The following is an 18641-nucleotide window of genomic DNA, read 5'->3' as shown; positions in this document are numbered from 1 at the left end:
CTAAAGGGGAGGCCCACTGTGTTAGACTTTGAAAACCTCTGGCTTACACAAATATGTTTTGACTAGGTGGACTCTGGAGGCACTCTAAGAATGATTTTAACATTCATTCCTATGAAGTATTTTAGTGTATCTAATTATTGTAGGTAAAATATACTTAAAGGGACATGAATTACAATTTACAATTACAATTTACTTCTATTATCTAATTTGCTTCATTCTTTAGATATCCTTTGTTGAAGAAATAGCAATGCACATAGGTGAGCTAATAAAATTAAGCATCTATGTGCAGCCACCAATCAGCAGCTACTGAGCCTATCCAGATATGCTATTCCTCAAAAGATATCAAGAATATAAAGCAAATTAGATAATAGAAGTAAATTAGAAAGTTGTTTAGAATTGCATGCTGTTTCTAAATCATGAAAGAAAAAATGTGGGTTTCATGTCCCTTTAAGTAAGGAAACATAGGCACACCTAAGAGGGTCTCAGACACTGTACCGTGGGATGAGAGCTCACTGGAGTAATTTTTGTCTGGGTACAACTGAGTTTATCATTTATTACTATGAAGTATTTTAGCGTATTTAATTATTGTAAGTAAAATAGAGTTAGACTGTCCCTTTAACTCTGCATGAAGCTGCAAGTGAAATGATGTCTCAACTGCTTAGAGAGCTTTTTACTCACATTTGTGCTTTAGCATCTCCACCAAATGCCAAAGAGCTTTTTGAAAAGTACAAAGACAGACAAACTCTTTGAAGACTTTTCAAGACAACATGGTCACACACCAGATTGTCAAAATTGTTTTGTTTAACTTATGCACTTAGAGATATTCAGGATATATTGATTGTTAATGGCAAAAATTGTTAGGATTTTAGTTTACCAAATCCTCCAAACAATTTACCAGAAAATCCCAGAGACCTCTATGATGCTGTTTTTGAAAGTTATACTGGAGTCCAAATAAAGGCATCTTTTAATGATCTTCAAAGACAACGTTTTGAAGAAATCGTTTCTGTATCGGAAAATGACAGTTTACCACAAAGGTGTTATTTCCTTGATGGTCCTGGTGGTAGTGGTAAAACCTACCTATACAAGACTTTGTTGAGGACATTTAGAGGAAACAGTGAGGTAGCATTTCCAATTGCTTCAACAGGGATTGCAGCAAATTTGCTTGAAGGTGGACGAACATATCATTCGCAGTTTAAGTTGCCAGTTCCTTTGTTGGACACTTCATCCTCTTCCATGAGGCAAACCTCTAATGATGCGCAAATGATTCGTACTGCAAAGATTATTATTTGGGAAGAATCTACCATGTCTTCAAGTGATGCACTCAGATGCGTCAACAAACTCCTTCAAGAGCTGATGAATAACAACAAACCTTTTGGAGTAAAAACAATTCTGCTCGGAGGTGATTTAAGACAAACTCAACTCAAACTATAGGTGAATCCAGCATAAAATTCAATCCACTCTGGAGATTTTAAAGTTGACAAATAATGTAAGATCTGTTGATCCTGAGTTTAGCTCTCGGAGATGGAATACTCACAAACGAGCATGGCTTTAATGAAGATATCTTTGAAAATCCATCTCAAATGATTTGCAAAGACTCCATTGTAAAGGAGATTTTTAGTGAACACTTAAAAGTTTCTGATGCTTTTAAGTTTGCCAAAATGGCAATTTTATGTCCAAAAAATATGATGTGGACAAGATCATTGAAGATGTTCTTAGTTTGTTAGACGGTGAAACTTCTACTTATTTAAGCACTGATTATATTGAGGATGAATCACAGGAAGACAAGGATAATTACCCAGTTTAGTTTTTAAATTAATTGTCTCCTTCTGGAATGCCAGTTCATAAACTCAATCTCAAAATTGGCAGTATTATTATGTTTTTGCGTAACCTTAATATTAAGAGAGGTCTCTGTAACGGCATCAGATTGGTTGTGAAAGCTTTGCGGAAAAATGTAATCATTGCTCAAGTACTAACAGATACCACTGAACGGCAAAATATTTTTATTCCTCGAATAGACTTAGGCCCAAATAATACTGAACTTCCTTTTATGTTAAAGGGACAGTCTACTCAAGATTTTTTATTGTTTTAAAAGATAGATAATCCCTTTATTACCCATTCCCCAGTTTTGCATAACCAACACAGTTATAATAATATACTTTTAACCTCTGTGATTATCTTATATCTAAGCCTCTGCAAACTGCCCCTTTTTTCAGTTCTTTTGACAAACTTGCAGTCTAGCCAATCAGTGCTGGCTCCCAGATAACTTCACGTGCACGAGCACAGTGTTATCTATATGAAATATGTGAACTAACACCCTCTAGTGGTGAAAAACTGTTAAAATGCAATTGAAAAGAGGTGGGCTTCAAGGTCTAAGAAATTAGCATATGAACCTCCTAGGTTAAGCTTTCAACTAAGAATACCAAGAGAACAAAGCAAAATTGGTGATAAAAGTAAATTAGAAAATTGTTTAAAATTACATGCTCTATCTGAACCATGAAAGTTTATTTTGGCCTAGACTGTCCCTTTAAGAAGAAGACCATTTTTCTGTTAAATTGGCATTCGCTATGACTATTAACAAGTCTCAAGGTCAAACTTTGTATAGAGTTGGCATCTATTTGCCTGAACCTGTTTTCAGCCATGGTCAGCTATATGTAGCTTTCTCTCAAGTGAAAATCTCTGCTGATGTTAAAGTTAAAGTCATAGATGGACGAGAACAAGGCTGCTTATTAACAGGAAATGATGCCTGTTTTACAAAAAATGTGGTCTACAAAGAAATATACTCCAAGTAGGCATAATTAGAAGAGCAGCAATCAGGGCCACCATCAGGGGGTGACAGGGGTGACTCCTGTCAGGTGCCCAATGGGCCAGGGGGCCCCATGAGGCAAGAACAACTTGTTTAAAAAAATATATATATTTTTTTAAAATTTTGGCAGCCACCAGAGGGTACTACAGCAGAGTGCTATTGAGCGTTGGAAATGTTATTACAAGGAGTAAAGCATTAGCATTTGAGAGGATTTCTGAGTGTGCACTAAACCACTATGCACAGTGTGAGACAGACTTGGCACTTAAGTTTGTACAGTGTGTGCCTGAGTCAGACAGCAGATCACTTTCATTTGCAGAGGAGGTAGGACTTACTTAGTAAATGCTTTTTAATTCTTTGTGTAATTTCGGATTGTATCTTCAGTGTGGTAGCAGTTGTATGGTGGGGCCAGGGGTCCATAAAAACAAATTTTTTAGCAATATGCAGCAGTGTATTTATGATTATTTGACAATGCTGTAGAAATTCTTTTTTTAAAGCCATGCAGAAATGTTTCCTCCTCAATACACAAATGGTAGGTGCCCTTTTGGCAGATATGAGTTTTTTTAATTAATATATTTATTTTAATTACATTCCAGTTTACTGCCCCTTTATGCAAGGACTTTCCAGATGCAAGGCATTTTATCTAAGATTTTTACATCTGCATAAAATGTTATACTCTCAGACTAAGATTGCTCAGTGTTTGAAATGAGTCAGGTTAACTTAACACTGTTTAGTTTACACTACAGCTGACTTAATTTTGAAATACATACAAACAAGCCTAAATCCTGCATTTAACCAGATCTAATGGTATGAGACTGAGTACCACAGCTTATGGTTCCACCAAGACCATATAGAGTACAGTATTTTCAAAATCCATAAGTACAGCTGACAGATGGGAACATTTGTACACCATATTTGAAGTGGTACTCTTGGTTGGGGAAAAGGGGGGGGGGAACAAACATGTCAACCTTTCAAAATCTAGCCATCTACTTGGATCATTAATGTACAATTTTTAATTTCACAGAATTATTTTTGTTTGCACATTTATGTGAGGGTGTGTGCGTATGTCTGCATTTTCTGTGGGTGTGTCTGTGAGAGTGTGTGTATGTCTTTGTGTGTTTTCTGTGGATGTCTCAGTGAGGGTGTGTATGTATGTCTTTGTGTGTTTTATGTGGTTGTCTCTCTGTATGTGTATGTCTTTGTGTGTTTTCTGTGGGTGTCTGTGTATGTCTTTGTGTGTTTTCTGAGGCTGTCTCTGTCGATGTTTCCTTGGGTGTATGTGCAAGTTTGTGTTTGAGTTTGCGCGTGTGTGTATATGTCCATTGTCTGTTCCTTTTTAAGACATTTTGACCTTACTACTGATTATTCACATCTTTCTACAGACTTTGACACTAAGGAGACCTTTCCGGGAAGTCACCAATCCACCATTTAACTACCACTGCATACACTTCTCCTTCAACAAACCCACTACCCACCTCCGACAGTACCACCTGCCCCGCAGAAACTGGAACAACATCACCCAAGACCAACTACACTGCGCCTTAAACAAATCCTCCCCACCTACCTCCACAGACGCCAACTCCTGCACCCGCAACCTCCACCGCTGGATTACAGATTGTTTAAACACCCTCGCCCCCCTCAAAAAACCATATGGCCGCCAAACCACCAACAAAGCCAGCTGGTTCACCCCGGCCCTCCAGGACTCCAAACGCCACTGCAGACAACTGTAAAGAACCTGGAGATCCAGCAAGACCCTTCTGGATAAAGCAGCCTTTAAGGAAGCAATCACCACCCACCACCACCTCATAAAAACCGCCATAAAAACAGCCATCCAAGACAGAATCAACTCTAATGCACAAAACAGCAATGAGTTGTTCTCAGTCATCAAGGAATTCTCTAAACCTAACAGCGACACCACCAACATTCCACCCTCCCAGGACCTCTGCAATACCCTCGCTGCACACTTCCACCGCAAGATTCTTAACATCTATGACAGTTTCACGCCTCATAACTCAACCTCCACTACCTACTCCCCTACACCCAACGACACCCCTCCCAAATTCGCCCCCCCTCACCACACATGGACTATCTGGAGCCCCGTCACCACAGATGACACCCTCAGAATCATGAAATCCATCCACTCCGGCGCACCCTCGGACCCATGCCCCCATCACATATTCAACAAAGCAAGCAACACCATTGCCCCTGAACTCCGTCGCACCATATACTGCTCCATCAAAACCGGCACCTTCCTGGATATCTGGAAGCACGTGGACTGAAACCCCTGCTGAAGAAACCCTCAGCAGACCCCACGGACCCGAATAACTACCGCCTCATCTCTCTACTCCCCTTCCCGGCCAAAGTTATAGAGAAGTCCATCAACTTACAACTTATTGTCCACATTGAGGCCAACCACACCCTGGACAACTCCCAATCCAGTTTCAGAAGCAACCACAGCACCGAGACCGCCCTCCCTGCCGCCACAGACGACATCCGCGCCATGCTCGACCGAGAAGAAACCGCCGCCCTCATCCTCCTAGACCTCTGAGCAGCTTTCGACACTGTCGACCACAACACCCTCCGCACCCGCCTACACGACACCGGCATCCGCAGCAAAGCCCTGGAATGGATCACCTCCTTCCTCACGGGCAGGACCCAGAAAGTCAGACTCCCGCCTTTCTCCTCCAAACCTACACTAGTCAACTGCAGTGTACCGCAAGGCTCTTCGCTGAGCCCCACCCTCTTCAACATCTACATGGCCCCTCTCGCCGCCATCGTCCAACGCCACAACCTCAACATCATCTCCTACGCTGACGACACCCAGTTAATCATCTCACTCACCCGAGATCCCACCACCACCAAAAATAAACGTCCACGAAGGCCTGACAGCAGTCGACGCCTGGATGAAGGACAACTGGCTCAAAATGAACACAGACAAAACTGAAGTCCTCCTCCTCGGACCCAATAAATCCGCATGGGACAACTCCTGGTGGCCCACAGCCCTCGGTCACCCTCCAACCCCAACCGACCACGTACGAAATCTAGGCTTCATCCTGGACTCCTCACTCTCCATGGACCGACAAATCAATGCCATCAACTCAACATTCCTCCACATTTTCCACCTGCTACGAAAAATCTTCAAGTGGATCCCTACCGAAATCAAGAAAACAGTCACCCACGCCCTCATCAGCAGCCGGTTAGACTACGGCAACGCACTCTACACCGGCTCCACCATCAAACTCCAAAAGAGACTCCAACGTATCCAGAACGCCTCAGCCAGACTCAAACTTGACATCCCTCTCCAATACCACATCACCGAACACATAAGGAACCTTCACTGGCTCCCCATCAACAAGAGAATCACCTTCAAGCTCCTTACCCACGCTTTCAAGGCCCTACACAACATCGGACCCGAATACATCAACCATTGCGTACATTTCTACACCCCCGCCAGACAACTCTGATCGGCCAACCAATCCACCTCCCTTATAAAAGTTTAGAAATGACCTCAAAACCTGGCTCTTCGACTGAAGGCCCATCCCCCCCCCCCTTCTCCTATCCCCTTTCCCTTAGCGCCTAGAGACCCTCACAGGTGATTAGTTTGCGCTCTATAAGTACCCGATAGATAGAATAGATAGATTTCAATTATTGTTTAGGCAGTTCAGGGCCCTTCCTTTCAGCCACTGCATGGTGTTGTCATCATTAAGTTGGCATCGTCCTTGACAAAAAGATAATCAAAACTCCATATTTTGTTTTGTAAATCTTCTTTTTTGACAAAACTGTAGTCTACCTCATTACTTGTCAGGTCAATGTAAACAAGTGCTGAGTATCTGTTTGGGTGTCTGTGTCTGAGTGTGTTTGTGTGTTTCTTTGCGTGGCTGCTAGAGTGTCTATATGTGAATCCCTATGTGTGAGTGTGTGTTTCAGTTTGACTACACTTAAGAATATAGTGCATATATGTTTTAGTCACTTGGTCAAAAATTGCACATGTCAAAGGGGGGGGGGGGGTTGCTGATCAATGGTTAAGTCAGGGCCCCCAAAATTTCTAGTGGTGGCCCTGGCAGCAATTTTGTATATATTTAGGATAGCAGTCCATCTAAATAGGGTGTCGCTACACCTGTAGCTTAAATATATATATAAAATATATATATTTAATATAATATAAAATATTTTGGATATATTTAGGACAGGTGTTGCTACACCTGTAGCTTAAATATTTATATAAAAGCAGACTGACCAAATAGGGTGCTGCTACACCTGTAGCTTAATTATATATACACTATATATAAAAAATATTTTTTTATATATTTAGGACAGCAATCTGTCCAAATAGGGTGTCGCTACATCTGTAGCTTAAAGGGACACTGAACCTACATTTTTTCTTTCATGATTGAGATGCATGCAATTTTAAGCAACTTTCTAATTTACTCCTATATATCAAATTTTCTTCATTCTCTTGCTATCTTTATTTGAAAAGCAAGAATGTAAGTTTAGAAGCTAGCCCATTTTTGGTTCACAACCTGGGTTGTCCTTGCTGATTGGACAGCACAAATAAACAAGTGCTGTCCAAAATTTGATAATAGGAGTACAGTAAATTAGAAAGTTGCTTAAAATTGCATGCTCTATCTGAATCGTGAAAGGAAAATTTGGTATTAGTATCCCTTTAAAAAAAAAAAAATTAGGACAGTATGCAGAAGGTTATCCACATTCCTTGCCCATGGTGGATTTTAATTTCCTGCAAAATCTTCTGCAAACCTCAATTTAAAAAAATAGACTGCCCTCTGGGCAAGCTTATCGCCTAGTATCACATAATCATCTCTTTACCATAATAAAAATACAGGAAGAGCTGTGATTATTTCTGATCTCTCACGTTAACCATCTTCCTTTCTTCTTGCAGGTGTCACATTTATAGCATCTGTCTCAGTCACTGACAAAGAACAAGATGAACAAATACAGGAAGCAAATAGCAGAGCAGTTCCTGAGTCAGGCCCTGGGCATCATCTGCCTGCTGACCGGAGAGGTGAGAGCTACTGGGTAATGTCATGTGACACTGGTCCTTTTTATTGTACCGCTTCTGATACACCAGAGCTATCTTACTAACCATAACTTAAAGTGAAGGTAAACTTTGATGAATGAAAGCTTCCTCCAATCACGGCATAGCCTCAGGCAATGACTCCCCTCTGGGGAAAGCCGTGATCGGAGGAAGCCGGATTAGTCATTGATGACGTGTGAAGAGAGGATCTCCAGGTGGGGGAAGCTCCTCTGGCTGTGAGAAGAACAAAGGTAAGTTTTTAATCAAAACGGCTGCTTTCTAAACTTTGATTAATGAAAGTGCCCCTGTTTTTAATAGTATTTTTAAAAAAGCAAGCTTTCATTCATCAAAGTTTACCTTCACTTTAAGTTTACCCAGATCATCTCACTAACCCTAACTTCATCTCATCCAAACCATCTCACTAACCCTAACTTCATCTCACCCAGACCATCTAACTAACCCTAACTTCATCTCACCCAGACCATCTCACTAACACTCAACTTCATCTCACCCAGACCATCTCACTAACCCTAACTTCATCTCACCCAGACCATCTCACTAACACTCAACTTCATGTCACCCAGAGCATCTCACTAACCCTAACTTTATCTCACCCAGACCATCTCACTAACCCTAACTTTATCTCACCCAGACCATCTCACATACCCTAACTTCTGCTCAACCAGACTATCTCACTAACCCTAGTTTCAGCTCACCCAGACCATCTGACAAACCCTAACCAGACCATCTCACTAACACTAACTTAAAGGACCACTCAATGCAGTAGAATTGCATAATTAACAAGTGCATAATAAAAAGACAAAGTAATAACACCTACTCTGAATTTCAAATAAACAGATTTTTTCCTGACAATTGTATTTTTTTCTCCCATTTTGCCGGCCCCTGTATCATGTGACAGACATCAGCCAATCACAGACTAGTATACGTTTACCCTGTGAACATGTGCACATGCTCAGTAGGATCTTGTTCCCTAGAAAGAGTGTATATAAAAACATAATTTATGCTTACCTGATAAATTTATTTCTCTTGTAGTGTAGTCAGTCCACGGGTCATCCATTACTTATGGGATTATATCTCCTTCCCAACAGGAAGTTGCAAGAGGATCACCCAAGCAGAGCGTCTATATAGCTCCTCCCCTCACATGTCATATCCAGTCATTCGACCGAAACAAGACGAGAAAGGAGAAACCATAGGGTGCAGTGGTGACTGGAGTTTAATTAAAATTTAAACCTGCCTTAAAGACAGGGCGGGCCGTGGACTGACTACACTACAAGAGAAATAAATTTATCAGGTAAGCATAAATTATGTTTTCTCTTGTTAAGTGTAGTCAGTCCACGGGTCATCCATTACTTATGGGATACCAATACCAAAGCAAAAGTACACGGATGATGGGAGGGACAAGGCAGGAACTTTAAACGGAAGGAACCACTGCCTGAAGAACCTTTCTCCCAAAAATAGCCTCCGAAGAAGCAAAAGTGTCAAATTTGTAAAATTTCGAAAAAGTGTGAAGTGAAGACCAAGTTGCAGCCTTGCAAATCTGTTCAACAGAGGCCTCATTCTTAAAGGCCCAGGTGGAAGCCACAGCTCTAGTGGAATGAGCTGTAATTCTTTCAGGAGGCTGCTGTCCAGCAGTCTCATAGGCTAAACGTATTATGCTACGAAGCCAAAAGGAGAGAGAGGTAGCCGAAGCCTTTTGACCTCTCCTCTGTCCAGAGTAAACGACAAACAGAGAAGAAGTTTGACGAAAATCTTTAGTTGCCTGCAAATAGAACTTCAGGGCACGGACAACGTCCAGATTATGCAAAAGTCGTTCCTTCTTTGAAGAAGGGTTAGGACACAAAGATGGAACAACAATCTCTTGATTGATATTCCTGTTAGAGACTACCTTAGGTAAGAACCCAGGTTTAGTACGCAGAACTACCTTGTCTGAATGAAAAATTAGATAAGGAGAATCACAATGTAAGGCAGATAACTCAGAGACTCTTCGAGCCGAGGAAATAGCCATCAAAAACAGAACTTTCCAAGATAACAGCTTGATATCAATGGAATGAAGGGGTTCAAATGGAACACCTTGCAAAACGTTAAGAACTAAGTTTAAGCTCCACGGCGGAGCAACAGTCTTAAACACAGGCTTAATCCTAGCCAAAGCCTGACAAAAAGCCTGAACATCTGGAACTTCTGCCAGACGTTTGTGTAGAAGAATAGACAGAGCCGAAATCTGTCCCTTTAACGAACTAGCAGATAAGCCCTTTTCTAAACCCTCTTGTAGAAAAGACAATATCCTAGGAATCCTAACCTTACTCCATGAGTAACTCTTGGATTCGCACCAATATAAATATTTACGCCATATCTTATGGTAAATTTTTCTGGTAACAGGTTTCCGAGCCTGTATTAAAGTATCAATAACCGACTCCGAGAAGCCACGCTTTGATAGAATCAAGCGTTCAATCTCCATGCAGTCAGTCTCAGAGAAATTAGATTTGAATGGTTGAAAGGACCCTGAATTAGAAGGTCCTGCCTCAGAGGCAGAGACCATGGTGGACAGGACGACATGTCCACTAGGTCTGCATACCAGGTCCTGCGTGGCCACGCAGGCGCTACCAAAATCACCGATGCTCTCTCCTGTTTGATCTTGGCAATCAGTTGAGGCAGCATCGGGAATGGTGGAAACACATAAGCCATGTTGAAGACCCAAGGGGCTGTCAGAGCATCTATCAGCGCCGCTCCCGGGTCCCTGGATCTGGATCCGTAACAAGGAAGCTTGGCGTTCTGGCGAGACGCCATGAGATCCAGATCTGGTTTGCCCCAACGATGAATCAGTTGAGCGAAGACCTCCGGATGAAGTTCCCACTCCCCCGGATGAAAAGTCTGGCGACTTAGGAAATCCGCCTCCCAGTTCTCCACGCCTGGGATGTAGATCGCTGACAGGTGGCAAGAGTGAGACTCTGCCCAGCGAATTATCTTTGAGACTTCCAACAACGCTAGGGAACTCCTGGTTCCCCCTTGAAGGTTGATGTAAGCAACAGTCGTTATGTTGTCCGACTGAAATCTGATGAACCTCAGAGTTGCTAACTGAGGCCAAGCTAGAAGAGCATTGAATATTGCTCTTAATTCCAGAATATTTATTGGGAGGAGTTTCTCCTCCTGAGTCCATGATCCCTGAGCCTTCAGGGAATTCCAGACTGCGCCCCAACCTAGAAGGCTGGCGTCTGTTGTTACAATCGTCCAATCTGGCCTGCGAAAGGTCATCCCTTTGGACAGATGGGGCCGAGAAATCCACCATAGAAGAGAATCTCTGGTCTCTTGATCCAGATTTAGTAGAGGGGACAAATCTGAGTAATCCCCATTCCACTGACTGAGCATGCACAATTGCAGTGGTCTGAGATGCAGGCGCGCAAATGGTACTATGTCCATTGCCGCAACCATTAAGCCGATTACTTCCATGCACTGAGCTACTGACGGGTGTGGAATGGAATGAAGGGCACGGCAAGTATTTTGAAGCTTTAATAACCTGGACTCCGTCAGGTAAATTTTCATCTCTATAGAATCTATAAGAGTCCCTAGGAAGGGAACCCTTGTGAGTGGTAATAGAGAACTCTTTTCCACGTTCACCTTCCACCCATGCAACCTCAGAAACGCCAGAACTATCTCTGTGTGAGACTTGGCAATTTGAAAACTTGACGCTTGTATCAGAATGTCGTCTAGGTACGGAGCCACCTCTATGCCTCGCGGTCTTAGTACCGCCAGAAGAGAGCCCAGAACCTTTGTAAAGATTCTCGGGGCCGTAGCTAACCCGAAGGGAAGAGCTACAAACTGGTAATGCCTGTCTAGAAAGGCAAATCTTAGGTACCGATAATGATCTTTGTGAATCGGTATGTGAAGGTAGGCATCCTTTAAGTCCACTGTGGTCATGTATTGACCCTCTTGGATCATGGGTAGGATGGTTCGAATAGTTTCCATTTTGAATGATGGAACTCTTAGGAATCCAAGATTGGTCTGAAGGTTCCCTCTTTCTTGGGGACCACAAACAGATTTGAGTAAAATCCTTGTCCTTGTTCCGTCCGCGGAACTGGGTGGATCACCCCCATTAATAAGAGGTCTTGTACACAGCGTAGAAACTCCTCTTTCTTTATTTGGTTTGCTGATAACCTTGAAAGATGAAATCTCCCTTGTGGAGGAGAAGCTTTGAAGTGCAGAAGATATCCCTGAGATATGATCTCCAATGCCCAGGGATCCTGGACATCTCTTGCCCAAGCCTGGGCGAAGAGAGATAGTCTGCCCCCCACTAGATCCGTTTCCGGATAGGGGGCCCTCACTTCATGCTGTCTTAGGGGCAGAAGCAGGTTTTCTGGCCTGCTTGCCCTTGTTCCAGGACTGGTTAGCTTTCCAGCCCTGTCTGTAACGAGCAACAGTTCCTTCCTGTTTTGGAGCGGAGGAAGTTGATGCTGCTCCTGCCTTGAAGTTACGAAAGGCACGAAAATTAGACTGTTTGGCCTTTGATTTGGCCTTGTCCTGAGGAAGAGTATGACCCTTACCCCCAGTAATGTCAGCAATAATTTCTTTCAAGCCGGGCCCGAATAAGGTCTGCCCTTTGAAAGGAATATTAAGCAATTTAGATTTAGAAGTCACGTCAGCTGACCATGATTTAAGCCATAGCGCTCTGCGCGCTTGGATGGCGAAACCAGAGTTCTTAGCCGTTAATTTGGTTAAATGTACAACAGCATCAGAAACAAATGCGTTAGCTAGCTTAAGTGCTTTGAGCTTGTTCATAATCTCATCCAATGGAGCTGTGCGAATGGCCTCTTCCAGAGACTCAAACCAGAATGCCGCAGCAGCAGTGACAGACGCAATGCATGCAAGGGGCTGTAAGATAAAACCTTGTTGAACAAAAATTTTCTGAAGGTAACCTTGTAATTTTTTATCCATTGGATCTGAAAAAGCACAACTATCCTCCACCTTAGGGATAGTGGTACGCTTAGCCAACGTAGAAACTGCTCCCTCCACCTTTGGGACCGTCTGCCATAAGTCCCGTGTGGTGGCGTCTATTGGAAACATTTTCCTAAATATAGGAGGGGGGGAAAAGGGCACACCGGGCCTATCCCACTCCTTGCTAATAATCTCTGTAAGCCTCTTAGGTATAGGAAAAACGTCAGTACACACCGGTACCGCATAGTATCTATCCAGCCTACATAATTTCTCTGGAATTGCAACCGTGTTACAATCATTCAGAGCTGCTAATACCTCCCCTAGCAGTACGCGGAGGTTTTCAAGCTTAAATTTAAAATGAGAAATCTCTGAATCCAGTCTCCCTGGATCAGATCCGTCACCCACAGAATGAAGCTCTCCGTCCTCATGTTCTGCAATTGTGACGCAGTATCAGACATGGCTCTCCCATCATCAGCGCGCTCTGTCTTTAACCCCGAGGAATAGCGCTTGCCTCTTAATTCTGGCAATTTAGATAATACTTCGGTCATAACAGTAGCCATGTCTTGCAAAGTGATTTGTATGGGCCTCTCTGATGTACTTGGCGCCACAATATCACGCACCTCCTGAGCGGGAGGCGAAGGTACTGACACGTGAGGAGAGTTAGTCGGCATAACTTCCCCCTCGTTGTCTGGTGATAATTTCTTTACATGTAAAGATTGACTTTTATTTAAAGTGACATCAATGCATTTAGTACACAAATTTCTATGGGGCTCCACATTGGCCTTCAAACATAGTGAACAAACAGATTCATCTGTGTCAGACATGTTTAAACAGACTAGCAATGAGACTAGCAAGCTTGGAAAATACTTTCAAATAAATTTACAAGCAATATAAAAAACGCTACTGCGCCTTTAAGAAGCACAAAAAGCTGTCACAGTTGAAATAACAATGAACCAAATCAGTTATAGCAACCAAAATTTCACAGTAAATGTATTAAATTAGCAAAGGATTGCACCCACCAGCAAATGGATGATTAACCCCTTAATACTCAAAAACGGATATCAATTTAACAAATAACGTTTTTATCACAGTCAAACACACTGTCACAGGTCTGCTGTGACTGATTACCTCCCTCAAAATGAATTTTGAAGACCCCTGAGCTCTCTAGGGACGTCCTGTATCATGGAGGATGAAGTAGGAAGACTGTGACTGAATTTTTACTGCGCAAAAAAGCGCTAAAATAGGCCCCTCCCACTCATATTACAACAGTGGGAAATCTCAGTTAACTGTTTCTATGCAGAAATAAACGTTAGCCATGTGGAAAAATCATGCCCCAATAAGTTTTATCACCAAGTACCTCACAAAAAACGATTAACATGCCAGTAAACGTTTTGAACATTAAAAGATTATGAAGTGTTATTAATAAGCCTGTTACCAGTCGCTTTTACTGCAGTTAAGGCTCAAACATTACTTCAGCATTAACAGTATTTTCTTAGACAAATTCCATTCCCTAGAAAAATACTTCAGTGCACGTACTCTCATCAGCCTAATACCAGTCGCTACCACTGCATTCAAGGCTGTACTTACATTACATTGGTAACAGCAGTATTTTCTAGTCAATTCCATTCCTTAGAAAAATAATTTACTGCACATACCTCGTTTGCAGGGGGGCCCCGCATGCTATTCCCCTTTCTGAAGTTACCTCACTCCTCAGAATGTGTGAGAAACAGCCAGTGGATCTTAGTTACTTCTGCTAAGATCATAGAAAACGCAGGCAGATTCTTCTTCTAATACTGCCTGAGAACAAACAGCACACTCCGGTGCCATTTAAAATAACAAACTTTTGATTGAAGACATAAACTAAGTTTAAAAAAACACCACAGACCTCTCACAACGACCTATCTATGTTGAGTTGCAAGAGAATGACTGGGTATGACATGTGAGGGGAGGAGCTATATAGCAGCTCTGCTTGGGTGATCCTCTTGCAACTTCCTGTTGGGAAGGAGATATAATCCCATAAGTAATGGATGACCCGTGGACTGACTACACTTAACAAGAGAAAAGTTTGTGCAAAATTTGATAATGTAAATTGGAAAGTGTCTTAAAACTGCATGCTCTATCTGAATCATAAAGGTTTATTTTGACTTGAGTGTCCCTTTTAAAAGGGACAGGCTACTTGAAAATTGTTATTGTTTAAAAAGATAGATAATCTCTTTATTACCCATTCACCAGTTTTGCATAACCATCACTGTTATACTAATATACTTTTTGCTTTATCATTATCTGTATCTAAGCCTCTGCAGACTGCCCCTTATCTCTGTGCTTTTTACAAACTTGCCTTTTAGCCAACTAGTGCTGGTTCCTGCATAACTCCACAGGAGTGAGCACAATGTTATCTATATTTCACACATGGACTTGTACTATGATGCTGTTAAAATATTTATAAATATTACATTGTTGGTTATTCAAATCTGGGGAATGGGTAGTAAAGGCGTTATCTATCTTTTTAAATAATAAATAAAATAAAGTAGACTTTCTCTTTAAGCTTACAGTATATGCAAAAAAAGGAGGGAAGTGAGAAATCAAAACTATTGTTTAAATAGCTATATATATTTTGCGTCCTTTTTAAAAGGAATGGTGCAGACCCATACACACATATACAGTATTTACTTGAAAAAAGAAAGATATGACAGTGTAATACACTATCAATAAAAGACAGGGAATCAAGCACTCTTTTAATGAATTACAATATAGCCAAAAATGTTTTGTAAAAATCCCATTCAGTATAGGATAATTATTACAAAAATGAGAGATATTTTCCAACAGAAAGGAACCATACACCAAAAGCAAACAAATAATTGAAAAACAAAAGTATGCAAATAATACATACAAATAAAAAATAATACACACTTAATAAAATGTGAAAAGTGACGTCACTAGGAAATCGTAATTGAAGGGGATGTAAGGTTCCTGTAACACCTGTCCAGAGGGCAGCCCCACCTGTATTAGAGGGTATATGCTCTCATGGAACTCACTAGGATCTATGCAGTCCCCCACTCTCCCTAAAATTAAATAGATGCTCACTTCAATATCAATTGCTCTTAACGGACTGTGGAGCAAAATAATATGGTCAATACGGCAACAAGCATCAATATGCACAATAAGTGGCTCTATATACAATTTAACCCTATATAATATATATATATATGATCCAGCAACTGATGTGTTAATCATTACTTAAGGAATACACAAGTTTACTCGTGCATAAGAAGCAACATGCAAGTGAAGCAGAGAGCACATAAGCAAGGTGGGGCTTGATAGCAAATGTTCCCAAAAGCTGTAATGAACAAAGTTATTCCAATGCTTCAAAATGTGAGGTATTTGCACAGCATTAATGATATTCCTTATGACATTTATCAATAGACTAAGCCGTATAGAGCCACAATTTTCATGACACCTACGTGGATAATGCAAAGCTTCAGGTGTTAGTATAGTAAAAGCAGCATTCATGCATTCCAACACTCCAGCATATTTCTTATAAAACCAGTTCAGGTGGAGCTGAGAGTATACTGTCAATTAAAGGCAGGCAGGCAGGCAAATAAGAAATCACAGTTGGGCGGTAAGTGGCAAATACTTTTGCAATCCTTCCTCAATGAAAGTGCACACAGTGTTATGATATTAAAACGCTCTCATACCTAGGTGCCGGAGTTTACCATTATCGTGGGTCAGCAGGATCATCGGTGAGCTTAGCAAGCAGAGACAAGTTCTCCAAACTCGTACATGACGTATGTGACTCACACGTGATGCAGCCTACACGTGTTTCATCCCCAATGTCTTTCGGGACTTCCTCAGGGCTCTTTTTGGCTATATTATAATTCATTAAAAGACTGCTTTATTCCCTGTCTTGTATTGATAGTGTATTACACTGTCATATCTTTCTTTTTTCAAGTAAATTTCTCTTTAAGCTTACTCACCTGCACAACCCTCCACTACAAATCCTCCCCCAGCACCCAGGGCCCCCTGCACAACCCTCTGCTGCTGCTGCAAAACAATAATCTGAACACCCAAGACCCCTCCCACCATAAAGAAAAATCCCAAGCATACAAAGCCCTACTGCATGACCTCTACAGCAAAAACTTCCTCCAGAACCTAAAGGCCCCTCTGCATGACCCCAACTACAAAAAAAGCCTTAATACCCAAGGGACCCCAGCACCGAAGGAACCTCCTATCAATCAAGGGCTCAACTCCCTCCCCATCACACCCTCTCAAATGATCCAGCGGTCTATATTCCTGAGCTCATGTCCTCAGTCTTTAGCAGCTTTTATCCTTAGAGGTCTCACAAAATTATCCACTATATTTTATTTATTTATATGTTTTGTGATGATCGAGAGAAGTAAAAAAGAACTTGTTAGTTCAGGCAAATTGAGTCTGATGATCTTTTTCATACATATTATAGGAATACACCATTGTGAAGAAGAGGCCCTCCCACAGCAGCATTCAACAGCTGAGTGGAGAGGTGAGTACTGCTGGGGGAATGGGACATTATAGCAGCATCAGGGCACAGTGACTCCATTTACTGACCCATCTGACCCTGTGTGTATTTGCTACCTTCTGTCTGTGTCTCTGTATGTTCTCAGTAACATTACCCTGGCTCTGTCAGTAAAAGTGTGTGACAGAACCAGTCCCTGTGTCAGCGCTGAATGGGTTGTGTGTGTTTCAGGTGCCTATAAAGTGTGATGATGTTGCTGTGTATTTCTCTATGGAAGAGTGGGAGTATATAGAGGGACACGAGGAGCTTTACAAGGACGTCATGATGGAGACCCACCAAGCACTAAGTACTATGGAGATCACAGGAAATGAGAGCTCAGGTAATGCTGTGTTGTAATAAATATCTCACTCAGGAAATGCACGTACACTACTGACATGACTGACAGAGAGTAAATCTACAGTGAATCCGTCATGTGTGATTTTAAGAGCTGTCTGATTATAAACTAGTTTTTCTTCTTAAAACGGGGAGAGTCCATAGCTGCATTCATTACTTTTGGGAAATACAGAACCTGGCCACCAGGAGGATGCAAAGACACCCCAGCCAAAGGCTTAAATACCTCCCCCACTTCCCTCATCCCCCAGTCATTCTTTGCCTTTAGTCACAGGAGGTTGGCAGAGAAGTGTCGGAAGATTACAGAGTAGTCTCTTATGGAGGGTAGTACGCTTCGAGATGGGACTGGAGTTTTACGTAGTCCTGTCAGCCTCTCAGTGAGAGCATGGATAAAAGTTAGAGTCCGGAGATGCAGGGAGAGACTTTCTTGAAACCATCCCGACTCATATTAATCGCTCCATAAGCAATCAGCGTTGACGAGTTTCGCTGCCTGCTTTGTTCGCACAAGTCCATGTCAGAAGCAATGCTACTATCTGTCAAACTTGAAGGACCGTGTTCCTGTTCCACGACATAGATTCCGGTAAGATCATTTCATTTTCCTTTTTCTGTGGGAATTTAATGTAATGATAGAACATAGGTTCTCAGTGGGACTCCTATATCTTTAAGGAATCTAGGGTTAATATCTCCTGAGCGGGGTTATTGAACACTGGGGGACTTTATTCATGTTTGTTATGTGATTCTGTCTGCTTTTGTGTAGTGATAGTGGGGCTCATGGCCTTTGCGGAACATATAGGATTTTAGAGCTACGCAGTTCTTGATGGGACTGGCACACTTTACCTTGGCCTGTGGGTTGCACCTCATGACCGGGAGTGGTCACGCTTTCGTTCCTCATTTCCATATCCTTGCCCGATTGTCGGTGGAGAGGGTCTGTTCTCTACTTGTCTGGGTCATAGGAGGTGGTGAGTGCCCCAGCCAATGGGGGT

At 42.0% G+C, this 18641-nt stretch overlaps 1 protein-coding gene across 1 annotated transcript in view; it reads left to right on the top strand.

The window, feature by feature from the left end:
- Positions 1-18641, top strand: part of LOC128657313 (oocyte zinc finger protein XlCOF7.1-like) — a 116828-nt gene that overhangs the window by 12196 nt on the left and 85991 nt on the right. The window contains exons 2-4 of the mRNA XM_053711607.1: positions 7698-7820; positions 17236-17295; positions 17500-17647. Of these exons, the coding sequence (XP_053567582.1) occupies positions 7743-7820; positions 17236-17295; positions 17500-17647 (286 nt within the window). The 5' untranslated portion in view covers positions 7698-7742. The remainder of the gene's footprint in view (positions 1-7697; positions 7821-17235; positions 17296-17499; positions 17648-18641) is intronic.

This window comes from Bombina bombina, chromosome 4 (genome assembly GCF_027579735.1).
Source record: "Bombina bombina isolate aBomBom1 chromosome 4, aBomBom1.pri, whole genome shotgun sequence".
Taxonomy (NCBI): domain Eukaryota; kingdom Metazoa; phylum Chordata; class Amphibia; order Anura; family Bombinatoridae; genus Bombina; species Bombina bombina.
This window is presented reverse-complemented; position numbering and strand designations above follow the sequence as displayed.